We start from the raw sequence: 15,696 nt of genomic DNA on the forward strand, positions 1-15,696 counted from the left end.
GGATTTAAAAACACTTGATGTATGTCTTGGTATGAATACCTGTGATGACAACGGGGTATCATATTGATTCACTTGATATATGTTTTGGCACTCAATTTGCGGATTCTCGAGATGACATTGGGGTAATCTATGCATAGGGGTTGATCCACGTTCTCATTTTTGTTTCTCTGGTAGAAATCTTGAGGCACTTTTTGAGATTCTTTGTATTGGATTGAGTATTGTTTGATGCTAATCAACTCACGGATACTCGCGGTGGAACATACAACACAAGTAGCAAGAAAAAAAAGGGATTTTTGGCCCAAAATGACTGTTCCAGGGCACGGCCGCAGTTTTTAGCCATCTGTTGCATGTTGCCTGTTGGAGATGCTCTTACAAATTTATACTCTCTCCGTAAAGAAATATAAGAGCGTTTAGATCACTACGTTTAAGAGCGTTTAGATCACTACGTTAGTGATTTAAACATAGTGATCTAAGCGCTTTTATATTTCTTTACGGAGGGAGTACAACATAACCAGAAATACAACAAAAACGTTTCATGCCACAACCATATCATATTGATGTTCTGGTCAGCATTAACAAAATAAGAACATCATCGATTTCAGTGCCATGAAGACCTACTGCTCTAGACCATGCTTGAGCCAAGAACAACTCAAGCTGATATGCAAGAAGCAGATCTTATACAGGAACCATCTGCACATATACTTATCCACTTCAGGTAACATCGGGTTACTTACTATTCCACAAACCTATATTATAAGATGAAAAAGGAATACAAAACAAGGGTAGAGAGACGGGTTGGACACGGAGCATACTGCTCCTACATTGTGGGGATAGCGCGGTTGTAGTGCCCGTAAGGCAGATAATCTGGGGGATAGCTCGGCGCGGTGTTCCGGCACGGCCAGCGAGCATCAAGGTTCCAGCTTCAGGGAGACAACTCGGGACTGTCGGTTCCGCTTTGCCGCCCTCACAAACACCACGGATAGGCACGATGGTGCCCACCATGGCCTCCGGACTTCTTGCTCCCCTTTCAGGCAGGCAACTGTGGATCAAATTAGCAGAGTCAGACAGAGCAATCTTCTAAGTGTGGACACACAACCAATGGAGTATGATGTTCATCTATCAATAAAATACAACAGATCTAGGTATTGAATAATGTCAAATTCATTTATGTTGCTCATTTACACCAAACCAAGATGCTGAAAAGAACCGATCTATATATTAGCATCATAAACTTGCGGCCAAAAAATGTATTTACTGATGAAAGCTAACAGAACAGAAAGCAAATTGGCAGCTGAACCGTGCTGGCACAACTGTTTTCCACAAGACTCAGCTCACACTCTTAAGCTTTTATGTAGCATGAAGAGGCAGTACCAACTAATTGAGCTTGAGCTCAAAAAGAAAAGAGCAGTGGTGAGAGAAATAGGTTTGCACTCCGATTGACTGCATGGTGCATCATACAGTCAAATGAAAACTAATGAGCAAAATATGAAGGAATCAAGTACTGAAATGGTTATCACGGTAGCAGAGATGATTTATAGATGCTCTCAAGGAAGAAACGGGAATATACCAACCTTTAATGCGCCTCAACTCTTTGCACAATGTGATAAAGTCTCCCCATTTCATATGGCACCGCCTGATAAACCGCAGAATCTGCTCGGTAGTAAACATCGACAAGCTCTCTAGATACTCTCCATTGACACTATTTTCTTCAAAAACTTGTCTGTAGCCACCAAGATTTATCTCTTCAAGCCACAAGCCGACATCCTGAAAGAAAACAATAACCTTATTAGGTGAATACCCTTTAGCTTTTGCATCTGATAGTGGTTCAAATTTAAATCAGAAGACAGATGGGTAGCTAGATCAGTTAGAACAAATGCAGACAGTCAAACATAAAGAATGAATTAAGAAATAAATTTAGAGTAAATGCCCTTTAAGAGGGTTGAATGAAATGCCTATCTAAATTTAAAGTGACCAAACCCAGATCATACCAATGGCTACTGGTGATTGGGAAAAAATAATGCAGATCTAAATAGTAACCAACTTGTGGGCATGTCAAGCAAGCATACATCTCTGAGCACGCAGAACACTGAGATGGTCCACTCCAAAGAAAAATAAAACAGCACCAACCACTCCCAAGCATTGCTGGAGCACTCTGCTTAGTCCTCCAGCCTTACCTGCATTTTCCCCCACAAAATCGCGTTGCTTAGTTTGGGAAAACTTCCTAGCATGGCTATTTTACCAACTAAACTAGCTGCCTTGTGAAGCAATTCTAGGAGTGATTGTAGTTTTGTAGTGTGGTCTATTATTTTAGCGAAATAGAGCTAGGATTGCCGGCAGAAGTCCTTTAGCCAATTTTCCACTCCATATTGCCAGTTTTTCAGAAGACAGGAGCGCCTTAAAGGTGCGAAAGAAATGATCATTCAAGAAGGCAATCTTTTTTCCTAAATCCAAACAATACGTAGCAATTTAACAAAGGACTCAGACCTCATTATGCTAAAATTTAGGAGCTAGTTTGAAATCTTACCAATAGAACGAAAAGGTAGAATACGTCCCAAACGACATGGCATAAAAAACCGTTCCCAGGGATCTATGGTTCATCTCATCAAAGTTAAGACCGGCTTCATCCAAGTATCAAACACAACACGTGGTCAATACAAGACACACCAAAGTAAGGCTCAATTATAGCCCAATCCCATTCTGGCTCAGTCCCAGGCCTGAGTACAATGCAGCCTGGGAAATGTTGCAGAAGTGATATATAGTACTCATGGTTGGACGAGTATCACTTGGTTAATCAAACTGTTGATATTGATTTAATTATTTGCCATAATGATGAAGCAACAGGGAACCAAGTATCACTTTCACCTCATGAGCTCACCATACCCCCTCACTATGGTACGTTTAAGAGAATGGGTCAGGCATACGGAGAGGAGTAGTTAGGTACTCACGAATATTTATCCTTTGCATATAGTTGAGTAGAAACCACGATCAAGCGTCACACTAGATCAGCAAACGGGTTCCTAATAGTGGACTAAATTATCTCAAAAAGGGTCAAGGACAAACAAGATAAAACTAAAGAACTAAAACACTGCCCACAAAATCGACAAAGGGTTGTAGGGGCAAATTTGTATGAATCCTAAGAAGGAATCGGACTGTCAAAGCTCCTAGGAATATTTACGAAGTAAGCTGCAGAACGAAAATACAGTGAATTTCAAGAAAGTTGGCATTCAAGTAACAACGGAAAGAGGAAAACCAGCGTCACTACAGATTAGCACCTCGACAGTCCATATGAAGAAATCAAGCGGCTCCGGAGACTTCCCACGGCTCATCTCCCTCCTCCCGTTAGCCAACTCCACTGCAAGACCCAACCCAAGGTTCAGTGTCAGATCTAGATGATGTGGCGCGTGCGCACCGGCGCACCCAACATTAGCTCAAGTTAGTTCAAGGCTAATAATTCCTTAATGAATAACCAAAACCTCATACCGAAAGAAACGATGCCCGAGACCGCGGACGGGGTGGAGACGGCAGGGACGCGACGGGAGTAGAAGGGGAACGGCGATGGAGTCGAGATGAGCGTGAGAGGTGGAGGAGTTGGGTGGGTGAGGCGCGGCGGTGAAGGGAAGCTACGGCACGATGGGGGATATAGAGCACGGTGGTGGTGGACTGTAGGAGAGGATTGGAGCTTGAGTAGAGCAGAACAGGAGAGCAGCGTTGGGGAAAGAGGAAGGGATCGGGGTGGGAGGAAGAGGAAAGCTACGGGAGTGAGGATAGGATAAGTCAGCTGCTGCACAGAGATGGATTGTGACGGCTGGGATTGTTTGGCCGACATGATTGGTGGTAGATGTTGGGGATATATTTCACTAGAAATGAAAAACTACATAAATTTGTTGGTTTCATCCAAGTCTACTGATATTTGTAAATTTGTCTAAATTGACGAGTCACACCTCAAAAAAAATTGTAACAGTTTCTCTATTTTTTTATCGGAAAGGTTTTTTCCATCCCATTTTTATAGAAACATAGAACAACATCCAACATATCATCATTGTACAGCTCTCAGGTAAAGCGAATAGTTGCATCAGAATTACATAAACTGGCCCTAAGCCAGGACAAAGAGCGTCCAACCAACACATAACAAAATAACCCTATAGGAAATCTTCAGTAGTTGTTTGCATGTAGCTCGTTGTCCTTCCCAGGTGAATCATCAGACCCGGGTGATCCTCAACAGTTCTCCTTTTTGATGGTCTAGGATGAGCATGCATCGTAGTAGTAACGCAGATTGTTGATCGTCCAAAAAGGATCCTCCATTGATGAAGTCGGTTGCTTGCTCTTCCTAACAACAATCTGACATCGCGCCAAACAAATTCCTAAAAACAATGCTCATTACGGATAGTCAGCGGGGCCCACAAGACAGCTACTCAAAACATGCTAAACACATAAGTCTTTTTTATTAGCACACCACATGATAGCCCACTCCCTAAAATTATGAGGCATGCATCTTTTCAGATATTCGTCTAAGCATTCCTGGACATACTTAGCTGCAACACAGTCAAAGAACACATGATAAGTTCTTTCACCACAACATTGTATGGTTATATCCTCAATTCTTGCCGCTTAGAAAGGTTATCTTGAGTAAGGATTCAATTGTGTAGCACCAACCAAAAAAATATGAAATTTAGGAGGAACATGGATCTTCCATAAATATTTCCAAAAGGGGCAAAAATCCTACCCAAATTACTCGGCTGGTAAAATTTTTTTGCAGAATATAACCCAGGCGGATGTAGAAACCATCTAGGGCTATCAGTCATGCTTCCAAGAAACAGCAATAATTTATTAAGGACAGGAGATCATTCCACCTTGGAAGAAACTCAGGACCAACACAGCCCCTCAAAGTGAGTTCAAGCTTCCTTCCACCCTAGACATGAGCCACTATGCAATTTTGTTGGTGACAAATGGCAAACACATCAAAAAACCCAGTTTCGAGAAAACAATCTTCTATTGGAAAATCATGCGAGAAAATTATGTGTTGACCATTTCCTACAACTTATCTAAAGAAAGGTCTAGCAACGGTAAGAACCGAATTAGGCCTTTCCAAAAAGGATGGGCTACTCCAGGTTTAGACCAAAGAACCTTTGATTTATTAGTCTTGTATTTATGATCCACAAGGATCTTCCCATTTTTGTTCTCACAAGTATAGGGGATCAATCGTGGTCCTTTCCATAAGTAAGAGTGTCAGACCCAATGAGGAACAAAAAGAATTAATAAGTGTTTTCAGCAAGGTATTCTCTGCAAGTGTTGTAAGATAGTAGTAACATTAACAAGCAATAAGTAACACAAGTAGCAAGGTGCAGCAAGTGGCCCAATCCTTAATATTTCTAAGGATAAGCCGGATGTACTTCCTATAGTGATTAAAGTGCTCTTGAGGACACACGGGGATTCATCTAGTTACTTGCATCATGTTACATTGATATGTGTTCATTGCTTTAATAAATTCTTATGTGGGTGGACCTGTGCTAAGGTGTTGTTCTTACTTGAACAAACAACCTACTTATGATTACCCCTTCTCGCAAGCATCCACAACTACAATAGATGAATTAAGATAAATCTAACCATAGCATTAAACGAAAGGATCCAAATCAGCCCCTTACGAAAAAGCTCTTAAACTGTGATTTAGGCTTCTGTCACTGCCGCAACCCATCATCTACTAACTACTCCCATAATGCCTTCCCCTAGGCCCAAACATGGTGAAGTGCTATGTAGTCGACGTTCACATGACACCACTAGAGGAAGAACAACATAACACATCATCAAGACATTGAACGAATACCAACTTCACATGATTACACTTAACAAGACTTCTCCCATGTCCTCAAGAACAAACAGAAAAACTCACGAAGCCTGTTTATGTTCATGATCAGAGGAGATAAATATGTAACTGACAATCTGAACATATAATATTCCAACAAGTAAACCAACTAGCAGAAGGAAATATGCCCTAGATGCAATAATAAAGTTGTTATTTATATTTCCTTATATCATGATAAATTTTTATTATTCATGCTAGAATTGTATTAACCGGAAACTTAGTACATGTGTGAATACATATACAAACAAAGTGTCCCTAGTATGCCTCTACTAGACTAGCTCGTTAATCAAAGATGGTTAAGCTTCCTAACCATAGACATGTGTTGTCACTTGATGAACGAGATCACATCATTAGAGAATGATGTGATGGACAAGACCCATCCGTTAGCTTAGCATAATGATCATTTAGTTTTATTGCTATTGCTTTCTTCATGACTTATACATGTTCCTCTGACTATGAGATTATGCAACTCCCGAATACCGGAGGAACACCTTGTGTGCTATCAAACGTCACAACATAACTGGGTGATTATAAAGATGCTCTACAGGTGTCTCCGAATGGTGTTTGTTGAGTTGGCATAGATCGAGATTAGGATTTGTCACTCCGTGTATCGGAGAGGTATCTCTGGGCCCTCTCAGTAATGCACATCACTATGAGCCTTGCAAGCAATGTGACTAATGAGTTAGTTACGGGATGATGCATTGCGGAACGAGTAAAGAGACTTGCCGGTGACGAGATTGAACTAGGTATGATGACACCGACGATCGAATCTCGGGCAAGTAACATACCAATGACAAAGGGAACAACGTATGTTGTTATGCGGTTTGACCGATAAAGATCTCCGTAGAATATGTAGGAACCAATATGAGCATCCAGGTTCCGCTATTGGTTATTGACCGGAGATGTGTCTCGGTCATGTCTACATAGTTCTCGAACCCGTAGGGTCCGCACGCTTAACGTTCGATGACGATTTGTATTATGAGTTATGTGATTTGATGACCGAAGTTTGTTCGGAGTCCCGAATGAGATCACGGACATGAAGAGGAGTCTCAAAATGGTTGAGAGGTAAAGATCGATATATTGGAAGGTTATATTCGGACACCGGAATGGTTCTGAAGTGTTTCGGGTATTTTTCGGAGTACCGGGAGGTTACCGGAACCCCCGGGAAGTAGTGGGCCTTAATGGGCTTTAGGGGAAAGGAGAGAAGGGCCTCAAGGGGTGGCCGCCCCCCCATGGCTGGTCCGAATTGTACTAGGAGGGGGAGCCCCCTCCTTCCTTCTCCTCTCTTCCTCCTTCCCTCCTTCTCCTAGTTGGAATAGGAAAGGGGGATCCTACTTGGACCGGGAGTCCAAGTAGGACTCCCCCCTTTGGCGTGCCCCCCTTGGGCCAGCCTCCTCTTCCCCCTCCTTTATATATGTGGGAGGGGGCACCCCAAAGGCACAACAAGTCTTCTCTTAGCCGTGTGCGGTGCCCCCCTCCACAATCACACACCTCAGTCATATCGTTGTAGTGCTTAGGCGAAGCTCTACGCCGGTAACTTCATCATCACCGTCAACACGCCGTCGTGCTGATGAAACTCTCCCTCGTCCTCAACTGGATCAAGAGCTCGAGGGACGTCATCGTGCTGAACGTGTGCTGAACACGGAGATGTCGTACGTTCGGTGCTAGGATCGGTTGGATCGCGAAGACGTTCGAATACATCAACCGCATTACGAAACGCTTCTGCTTTCGGTCTACGAGGGTACATGGACACACTCTCCCCTCTCGTTGCTATGCATCACCTAGATAGATCTTGCGTGATCGTAGGATTTTTTTTGAAATACTGCGTTCCCCAACAGTGGCATCCGAGCCAGGTCTATGCGTAGATGTTATATTCACGAGTAGAACACAAAGAGTTGTGGGCGATAATAGTCATACTGCTTACCACCAACGTCTTACTTTGATTCGGCGGTATTGTTGGATGAAGTGGCCCGGACCGACATTACATGACCGCGTTCATGAGACTGGTTCTACTGACGTGCTTCGCACACAGGTGGCTGGCGGGTGTCTGTTTCTCCAACTTTAGTTGAATCGAGTTTGACTACAGCCGGTCCTTGTTGAAGGTTAAAACAACATACTTGACGAAAAATCATTGTGGTTTTGACGCGTAGGTAAGAACGGTTCTTGCTAGAAGCCCATAGCAGCCACGTAAAACTTGCAACAACAAAGTAGAGGACGTCCAACTTGTTTTTGCAGGGCATGTTGTGATGTGATATGGTCAAGATGTGATGAGATATAAATAGTTGTATGAGATGATCATGTTTTGAAAAAGTTATCAGCAACTGGCAGGAGCCTTATGGTTGTCGCTTTATTATATGAAATGCAATCGCCATGTAATTGTTTTACTTTATCACTAAGCGGTAGCAATAGTCGTAGAAGCGATAATTGGCGAGACGACAATGATGCTACGATGGAGATCAAGGTGTCAAGCCGGTGACGATGGTGATCATGATGGTGCTTTGGAGATGGAGATCAAAAGGCAGAAGATGATGATGGCCATATCATATCACTTATTTTGATTACATGTGATGTTTATGCTTTATGCATCTTATTTTGCTTAGTACGGCAGTAGCATTATAAGATGATCCCTCACTAAATTTCAAGGTATAAGTGTTGTCCCTGAGTATGCACCGTTGCTACAGTTCGTCGTGCCGAGACACCACATGATGATCAGGGGTGATAAGCTCTACGTTCACATACAACAGGTGCAAGCCAGTTTTGCATGTGCAGAATACTCAGGTTAAACTTGACAAGCCTAGCATATGCAGGTATGGCCTCGGAACACTAAGACCGAAAGGTCGAACGTGAATCATATAGTAGATATGATCGACATAGTGATGTTTACCATTAAAAACTACTCCATCTCACGTGATGATCGGACATGGTTTAGTTGATATGGATCACGTGATCATTTAGATGACTAGAGGGATGTCTATCTAAGTGGGAGTTCTTAAGTAATATGATTAATTGAACTTTAATTTATCATGAACTTAGTACTTGATAGTATTTGCATGTCTATGTTGTTGTAGATCAATGGCATGTGCTACCGTTCCTTTGAATTTTAATGCGTTCGTGGAGAAAGCTAAGTTGAAAGATGATGGTAGCAACCACACGGAATGGGTCCGTAACTTGAGGATTATCCTCATTGCTGCATAGAAGAATTACGTCATGGAAGCACCGATAGGTGCAAGACCCGCTGCAGGAGCAACTCCAGATGTTATGAACGTCTGGCAGAGCAAAGCTGATGACTACTCGATAGTTCAGTGTGCCATGCTTTACGGCTTAGAAACAGGACTTCAAAGACATTTTGAACGTCATGGAGCATATGAGATATTCCAGGAGTTGAAGTTAATATTTCAAGCAAATGCCCGAATTGAGAGATATGAAGTCTCCAATAAGTTCTATAGCTGCAAGATGGAGGAGAATAGTTCTGTCAGTGAACATATACTCAGAATGTCTGGGTACCACAATCACTTGACTCGACTAGGAGTTAATGTTCCTGATGATAGTGTCATTAACAGAGTTCTTCAATCACTACCACCAAGCTACAAAAGCTTTGTGATGAACTATAATATGCAATGGATGGATAAGACAATTCCCGAGCTCTTCGCGATGCTAAAGGCTGTGGAGGTAGAAATCAAGAAGGAGCATCAAGTGTTGATGGTTAACAAGACCATTAGTTTCAAGAAAAAGGGCAAAGGGAAGAATGGGAACTTCAAGAAGAATGGCAAGCAAGCTGCTGCTCAAGTGAAGAAGCCCAAGTCTGGACCTAAGCCTAAGACTGAGTGCTTCTACTGCAAAGGGACTGGTCACTCGAAGCGGAACTGCCCCAAGTATTTGGCGGATAAGAAGGATGGCAAAGTGATGTGTACCTTACTAATGCTCATAGTAGCACCTGGGTATTTGATACTGGTTTTGTTGCTCATATTTGCAACTCGAAATAGGGGCTACGGATTAAACGAAGTTTGGCCAAGGATGAGGTGACGATGCGCGTGGGAAATGGTTCCAAAGTCGATGTGATCGTCGCCGACATGGTACCTCTACATCTACCGTCGGGATTAGTTTTAGACCTAAGTAATTGTTATTTGGTGCCAGTGTTGAGCATGAACATTATATCTGGATCTTGTTTGATGCGAGACGGTTATTCATTTAAATCAGAGAATAATGGTTGTTCTATTTATATGAGTAATATATTTTATGATCATGCACCCTTGATGAGTGGTCTATTTTTGTTGAATCTCGATAGTAATGATAAACATATTCATAATATTGAAGCCAAAAGATGCAAGTTTAATAATGATAGTGCAACTTATTTTTGGCACTGCCGTTTAGGTCATATTGGTGTAAAGCACATGAAGAGACTCAATGTTGATGGGCTTTTGGAATCACTTTATTATGAATCACTTGATGCTTGCGAACCATGCCTCATGGGCAAGATGACTAAGACTCCATTCTCCAGAACAATGGAGCGAGCAACTGACTTATTGGAAATAATACATATTGATGTATGCAGTCCGATGAGTGTTGAGGCTCGCGGTGGGTATCATTATTTTCTGACCTTCACATATGATTTGAGCAGATATGGGTATATCTACTTGATGAAACATAAGTCTGAAACATTTGAAAAGTTCAAAGAATTTTAGAGTGAAGTGGAAAATCATCGTAACAAGAAAATAAAGTTTCTACGATCTGATCGTGGAGGTGAATATTTGAGTTGCGAGTTTGGTCTTCATTTGAAACAATGTGGAATAGTTTCGCGACTCACGCCACCTGGAACACCACAGCGTAATGGCATGTCCGAACGTCGTAACCGTACTTTATTAGATATGGTGCGATCTATGAGGTCTCTTACTGATTTACCGCTATCGTTTTGGGGTTATGCTTTAGAGCCGGCTCCATTCACGTTAAATAGGGCACCATCTAAATCTGTTGAGATGACACCATATGAACTATGGTTTGGCAAGAAACCTAAGCTGTCGTTTCTTAAAGTTTGGGGCTGCGATGCTTATGTCAAAAAGATTCAACCTGATAAGCTTGAACCCAAATTGGAGAAATGTGTCTTCATAGGATACCCAAAGGAAACTGTTCGGTACACCTTCTATCACAGATCCAAAGGCAAGATATTCGTTGCTAAGAATGGATCCTTTCTAGAGAAGGAGTTTCTCTCGAAAGAAGTGAGTAGGAGGAAAGTAGAAATTGATGAGGTAATTGTACATTCTCCCTTATTGGAAAGTAGTTCGTCACAGAAATCAGTTCCAGTGACTCCTACACCAATCAGTGAGGAAGCTAATGATGATGATCATGAAACTATTGATCAAGTTACTACCAAACCTCGTAGGTCAACCAGAGTACGATCTGCACCAGAGTGGTACAGTAATCCTATTCTAGAGGTCATGTTACTTGACCATGACGAACCTACAAACTATGAGGAAGCGATGATGAGCCCAGATTCCGCGAGATGGCTTGAGGCCATGAAATCTGAGATGGGATCCGTGTATGAGAACAAAGTGTGGACTTTGGTTGACTTGCCCGATGATCGCCAAGCCATAGAGTATAAATGGATCTTCAAAAAGAAGACTGACGCTGACAGTAATGTTACTGTCTACAAAGCTCGACTTGTTGCGAAAGGTTTTCGACAAGTTCAAGGAGTTGACTACGATGAGACCTTCTCACCCGTAGCGATGCTTAAGTCTGTCCGAATCATGTTAGCAATTGCCACATTTTATGATTATGAAATTTGGCAAATGGATATCAAAACTGCATTCCTTAATGGATATCTTAAAGAAGAGTTGTATATGATGCAACCAGAAGGTTTTGTCGATCCAAAAGGTGCTAACAAAGTGTGCAAGCTCCAGCGATCCATTTATGGACTGGTGCAAGCCTCTCGGAGTTGGAATATACACTTTGATAGTGTGATCAAAGTATATGGTTTTATACAGACTTTTGGAGAAGCCTGTATTTACAAGAAAGTAGGTGGGAGCTCTGTAGCATTTCTAATATTATATGTGGATGACATATTGTTGATTGGAAATAATACATAATTTCTAGATATCATAAAAGGATACTTGAATAAGAATTTTTCAATGAAAGACCTCGGTGAAGCTGCTTATATATTGGGCATCAAGATCCATAGAGATAGATTAAGACGCTTAATTGGACATTCACAAAGCACATACCTTGATAAAGTTTTGAAGAAGTTCAAAATGGACCAGTCAAAGAAAGGGTTCTTGCCTGTGTTACAAGGTGTGAAGTTGACTCAGACTCAATGCCCGACCACTGAAGAAGATAGAGAGAAAATGAAAGTCATTCCCCATGCCTCAGCCATAGGTTCTATCACGTATGCAATGTTGTGTACCAGACCTGATGTGTGCCTTGCTATAAGTTTAGCAAGGAGGTACCAAAGTAATCCGGGAGTGGATCACTGGACAGCGGTCAAGAACATCCTAAAATACCTGAAAAGGACTAAGGATATGTTTCTCATTTATGGTTGTGACAAAGAGCTCATCATAAATGGTTACGTCGATGCAAGTTTTGACACTGATCCGGATGACTCTAAGTCAAAAACCGGATATATATTTATATTGAATGGTGGAGCTGTCAGTTGGTGCAGTTCCAATCGGAGTGTCGTGGCAGGATCTACGTGTGAAGCGGAGTACATAGCTGCTTCAAAAGCAGCAAATGAAGGAGTCTGGATGAAGGAGTTCATATCCGATCTAGGTGTAATACCTAGTGCATCGGGTCCAATGAAAATCTTTTGTGACAATATTGGAGCAATTGCCTTGGCGAAGGAATCTGCATTTCACGAGAGAACCAAACACATCAAGAGATGCTTCAATTCCATCCGTGATCAAGTCAAGGAGGGAGACATAGAGATCTGCAAGATACATACAGATCTGAATGTTGCACACCCTTGACTAAGCCACTCTCACGAGCAAAACAAGATCAACACCAAGACTCCATGGGTGTTAGAATCATTACTATGTAATCTAGATTATTAACTCTAGTGCAAGTGGGAGACTGAAGGAAATATTCCCTAGAGGCAATAATAAAGTTGTTATTTATATTTACTTATATCATGATAAATGTTTATTATTCATGCTAGAATTTTATTAACCAGAAACTTAGTACATGTGTGAATACATAGACAAACAGAGTGTCCCTAGTATGCCTCTACTAGACTAGCTAGCTAATCAAAGATGGTTAAGTTTCCTAACGATAGACATGTGTTGTCAATTGATGAACGGGATCACATCATTAGAGAATGATGTGATGGACAAGACCCATCCGTTAGCTTAGCATAATGATCGTTTAGTTTTATTGCTATTGCTTTCTTCATGACTTATACATGTTCCTCTGACTATGAGATTATGCAACTCCCAACTACTGGAGGAACACCTTATGTGCTATCAAACATCACAACGTAACTGGGTGACTATAAAGATGCTCTACATGTATCTCCAATGGTGTTTGTTGAGTTGGCATAGATCGAGATTAGGATTTGTCACTCCGTGTATCGGAGAGGTATCTCTGGGGCCCTCTCGGTAATGCACATCACTATGAGCCTTCCAATCAATGTGACTAATGAGTTAGTTACGGGATGATGCATTATGGAACGAGTAAAGAGACTTGCCGGTGACGAGATTGAACTAGGTATGATGATACCGACAATCGAATCTCAGGCAAGTAACATACCGATGACAAAGGGAACAACGTATGCTGTTATGCGGTTTGACCGATAAAGATCTTCGTAGAATATGTAGGAACCAATATGAGCATCCAGGTTCCGCTATTGGTTATTGACCGGAGATGTGTCTCGGTCATGTCTACATAGTTCTCGAACCCGTAGGGTCCACACGCTTAACGTTCGATGACGATTTGTATTATGAGTTATGTGATTTGATGACCGAAGTTTGTTCGGAGTCCCGAATGAGATCACGGACATGACGAGGAGTCTCGAAATGGTCGAGAGGTAAAGATCGATATATTGGAAGGTTATATTCGGACACCGGAATGGTTCCGAAGTGTTTCGGGTATTTTTCGGAGTACCGGGAGGTTACCGGAACCCCTAGGGGAAGTAGTGGTCCTTAATGGGCTTTAGGGGAAAGGAGAGAAGGGCCTCAAGGGTAGCCCCCCCCCCCCATGGCTGGTCCGAATTGGACTAGGAGGGGGCGGCTCCCCCTCCTTCTTCCCCCCTCTTCCTCCTTCCCTCCTTCTCCTAGTTGGAATAGGAAAGGGGGGGGGAATCCTACTTGGACCAGGAGTCCAAGTAGGACTCCCCCCTTTGGCGTGCCCCCCTTGGGCCAGCCTCCTCTTCCCCCTCCTTTATATATGTCGGAGGGGGCACCCCAAAGGCACAACAAGTATTGTCTTAGCCGTGTGCGGTGCCCCCCTCCACAGTTACACACCTCGGTCATATCATTGTAGTGCTTAGGTGAAGCTCTGCACCGGTAACTTCATTATCACCGTCAACACGCCGTCGTGCTGACAAAACTCTCCCTCGTCGTCAACTGGATCAAGAGCTCGAGGGACGCCATCGTGTTGAACGTGTGCTGAACACAGAGGTGCCGTACGTTCGGTGCTAGGATAGGTTGGACCGCGAAGACGTTCGACTACATCAACCGCGTTACTAAACGCTTCCGCTTTTGGTCTACAAGGGTACATGGACACACTCTCCCCTCTCGTTGCTATGCATCACCTAGATAGATCTTGCATGATCAACGACAAGGGGCTAGGCCACCACCAGAGACAAGCAACCAAGACTCCCCGGGAGCGCCTGCCGGGGCTCGTGGGGCCGAACCACCCCGCCAACCACACAAGTACGACCCACGTCATCAATCAATGCGGTGTTAAGACGCAAAGTGATTAAGTGGCAGCACTCGCCACATGGCATCCATCTGCTTCAGAAGAAACCCACATGTGACACCTGTCCAGCGACGTGTCAAGAGAACATATGCGGAGCTGGCGAGATAAGCTCGGCAGGCCTTGCCGGGCAGCTAGTGATGTGACACTGAGCGGTGCATTTAATGCACCCTGCCAGCCCACAGAGTTAGGTATGATAGCACTATTTGCTATCATATCAGTGGGTAATGACTGTTTTTGCCAGTGTGGTGAGCCCTTAATCTATAAAAGGAGGCTCATGGCAATCGTAGGAAGGGGTTAGAGGGTTGGAAACTTGACAAACCCAAGCCTCCATACGCTTGTGGTCACCGTAGCCCTGAGGTAGGCCGTGCCAGACAAGTGTACCACACACCATCATGTTCATTTCCACCATCAATCCACCAAAGCAGGAGTAGGGTCTTACGCCTCGCGGCGCCTCAAACCTGGGTAAATTGCTCGTGTGCTCTCTGTCATGTTGCCGCACACTGGTCCGCTCTTTGTGCAACACGACGTCCCCCACCAAACCAACAAGGGGCCGCCCGGTCCCATAGGTGGCCACAGATATCCCGCGACATCTTTGGCGCGCCAGGTAGGGGGCTCGCTTGTGCGAACCTGAAAGTGCGTGCAACACATCATCTTTATCGCCATCTTCATCTTTGACGACGCCATCGACCATGGCGCCCAAGAAGAAGAAGTCCGGCCCTTCAGCCCAGCCATCCACCTTGAAGGCTCCGTCGCCCGCGGCCTCAGATGCCGCGGGGGATGCGGGGACAAGTGAGGACGTGAGCGCTGCTGGGGACGTGGCAGGAGCAGGTGGCGCCGTCGCCACTCCCCCTGCGGTAGGCACGGGGGCTGAAGGCGTCGGAGGAGAACAACTTCAGCGGCGTTTTGACGTTCAACCTCCGCAAGGTATGGACGAG

General features: G+C 43.6%; 1 protein-coding gene across 1 annotated transcript; it reads right to left on the reverse strand.

Moving 5' to 3' along the window:
• Positions 1-518: 518 nt before the first annotated feature.
• Positions 519-3,789, reverse strand: LOC123102699 (uncharacterized). Its single transcript, XM_044524122.1, has 4 exons — positions 3,481-3,789; positions 3,273-3,352; positions 1,572-1,764; positions 519-1,039 (listed from the first exon to the last, which is right to left on the reverse strand). The coding sequence occupies exons 2-4, from the start codon at positions 3,324-3,326 to the stop codon at positions 909-911; spliced, it is 378 nt and encodes a 125-aa protein (XP_044380057.1). The 5' UTR covers positions 3,327-3,352; positions 3,481-3,789; the 3' UTR covers positions 519-908.
• Between the last annotated feature and the right edge of the window lie 11,907 nt (positions 3,790-15,696).

The sequence above is a fragment of the Triticum aestivum genome, chromosome 5A, assembly GCF_018294505.1.
Source record: "Triticum aestivum cultivar Chinese Spring chromosome 5A, IWGSC CS RefSeq v2.1, whole genome shotgun sequence".
NCBI lineage: Eukaryota > Viridiplantae > Streptophyta > Magnoliopsida > Poales > Poaceae > Triticum > Triticum aestivum.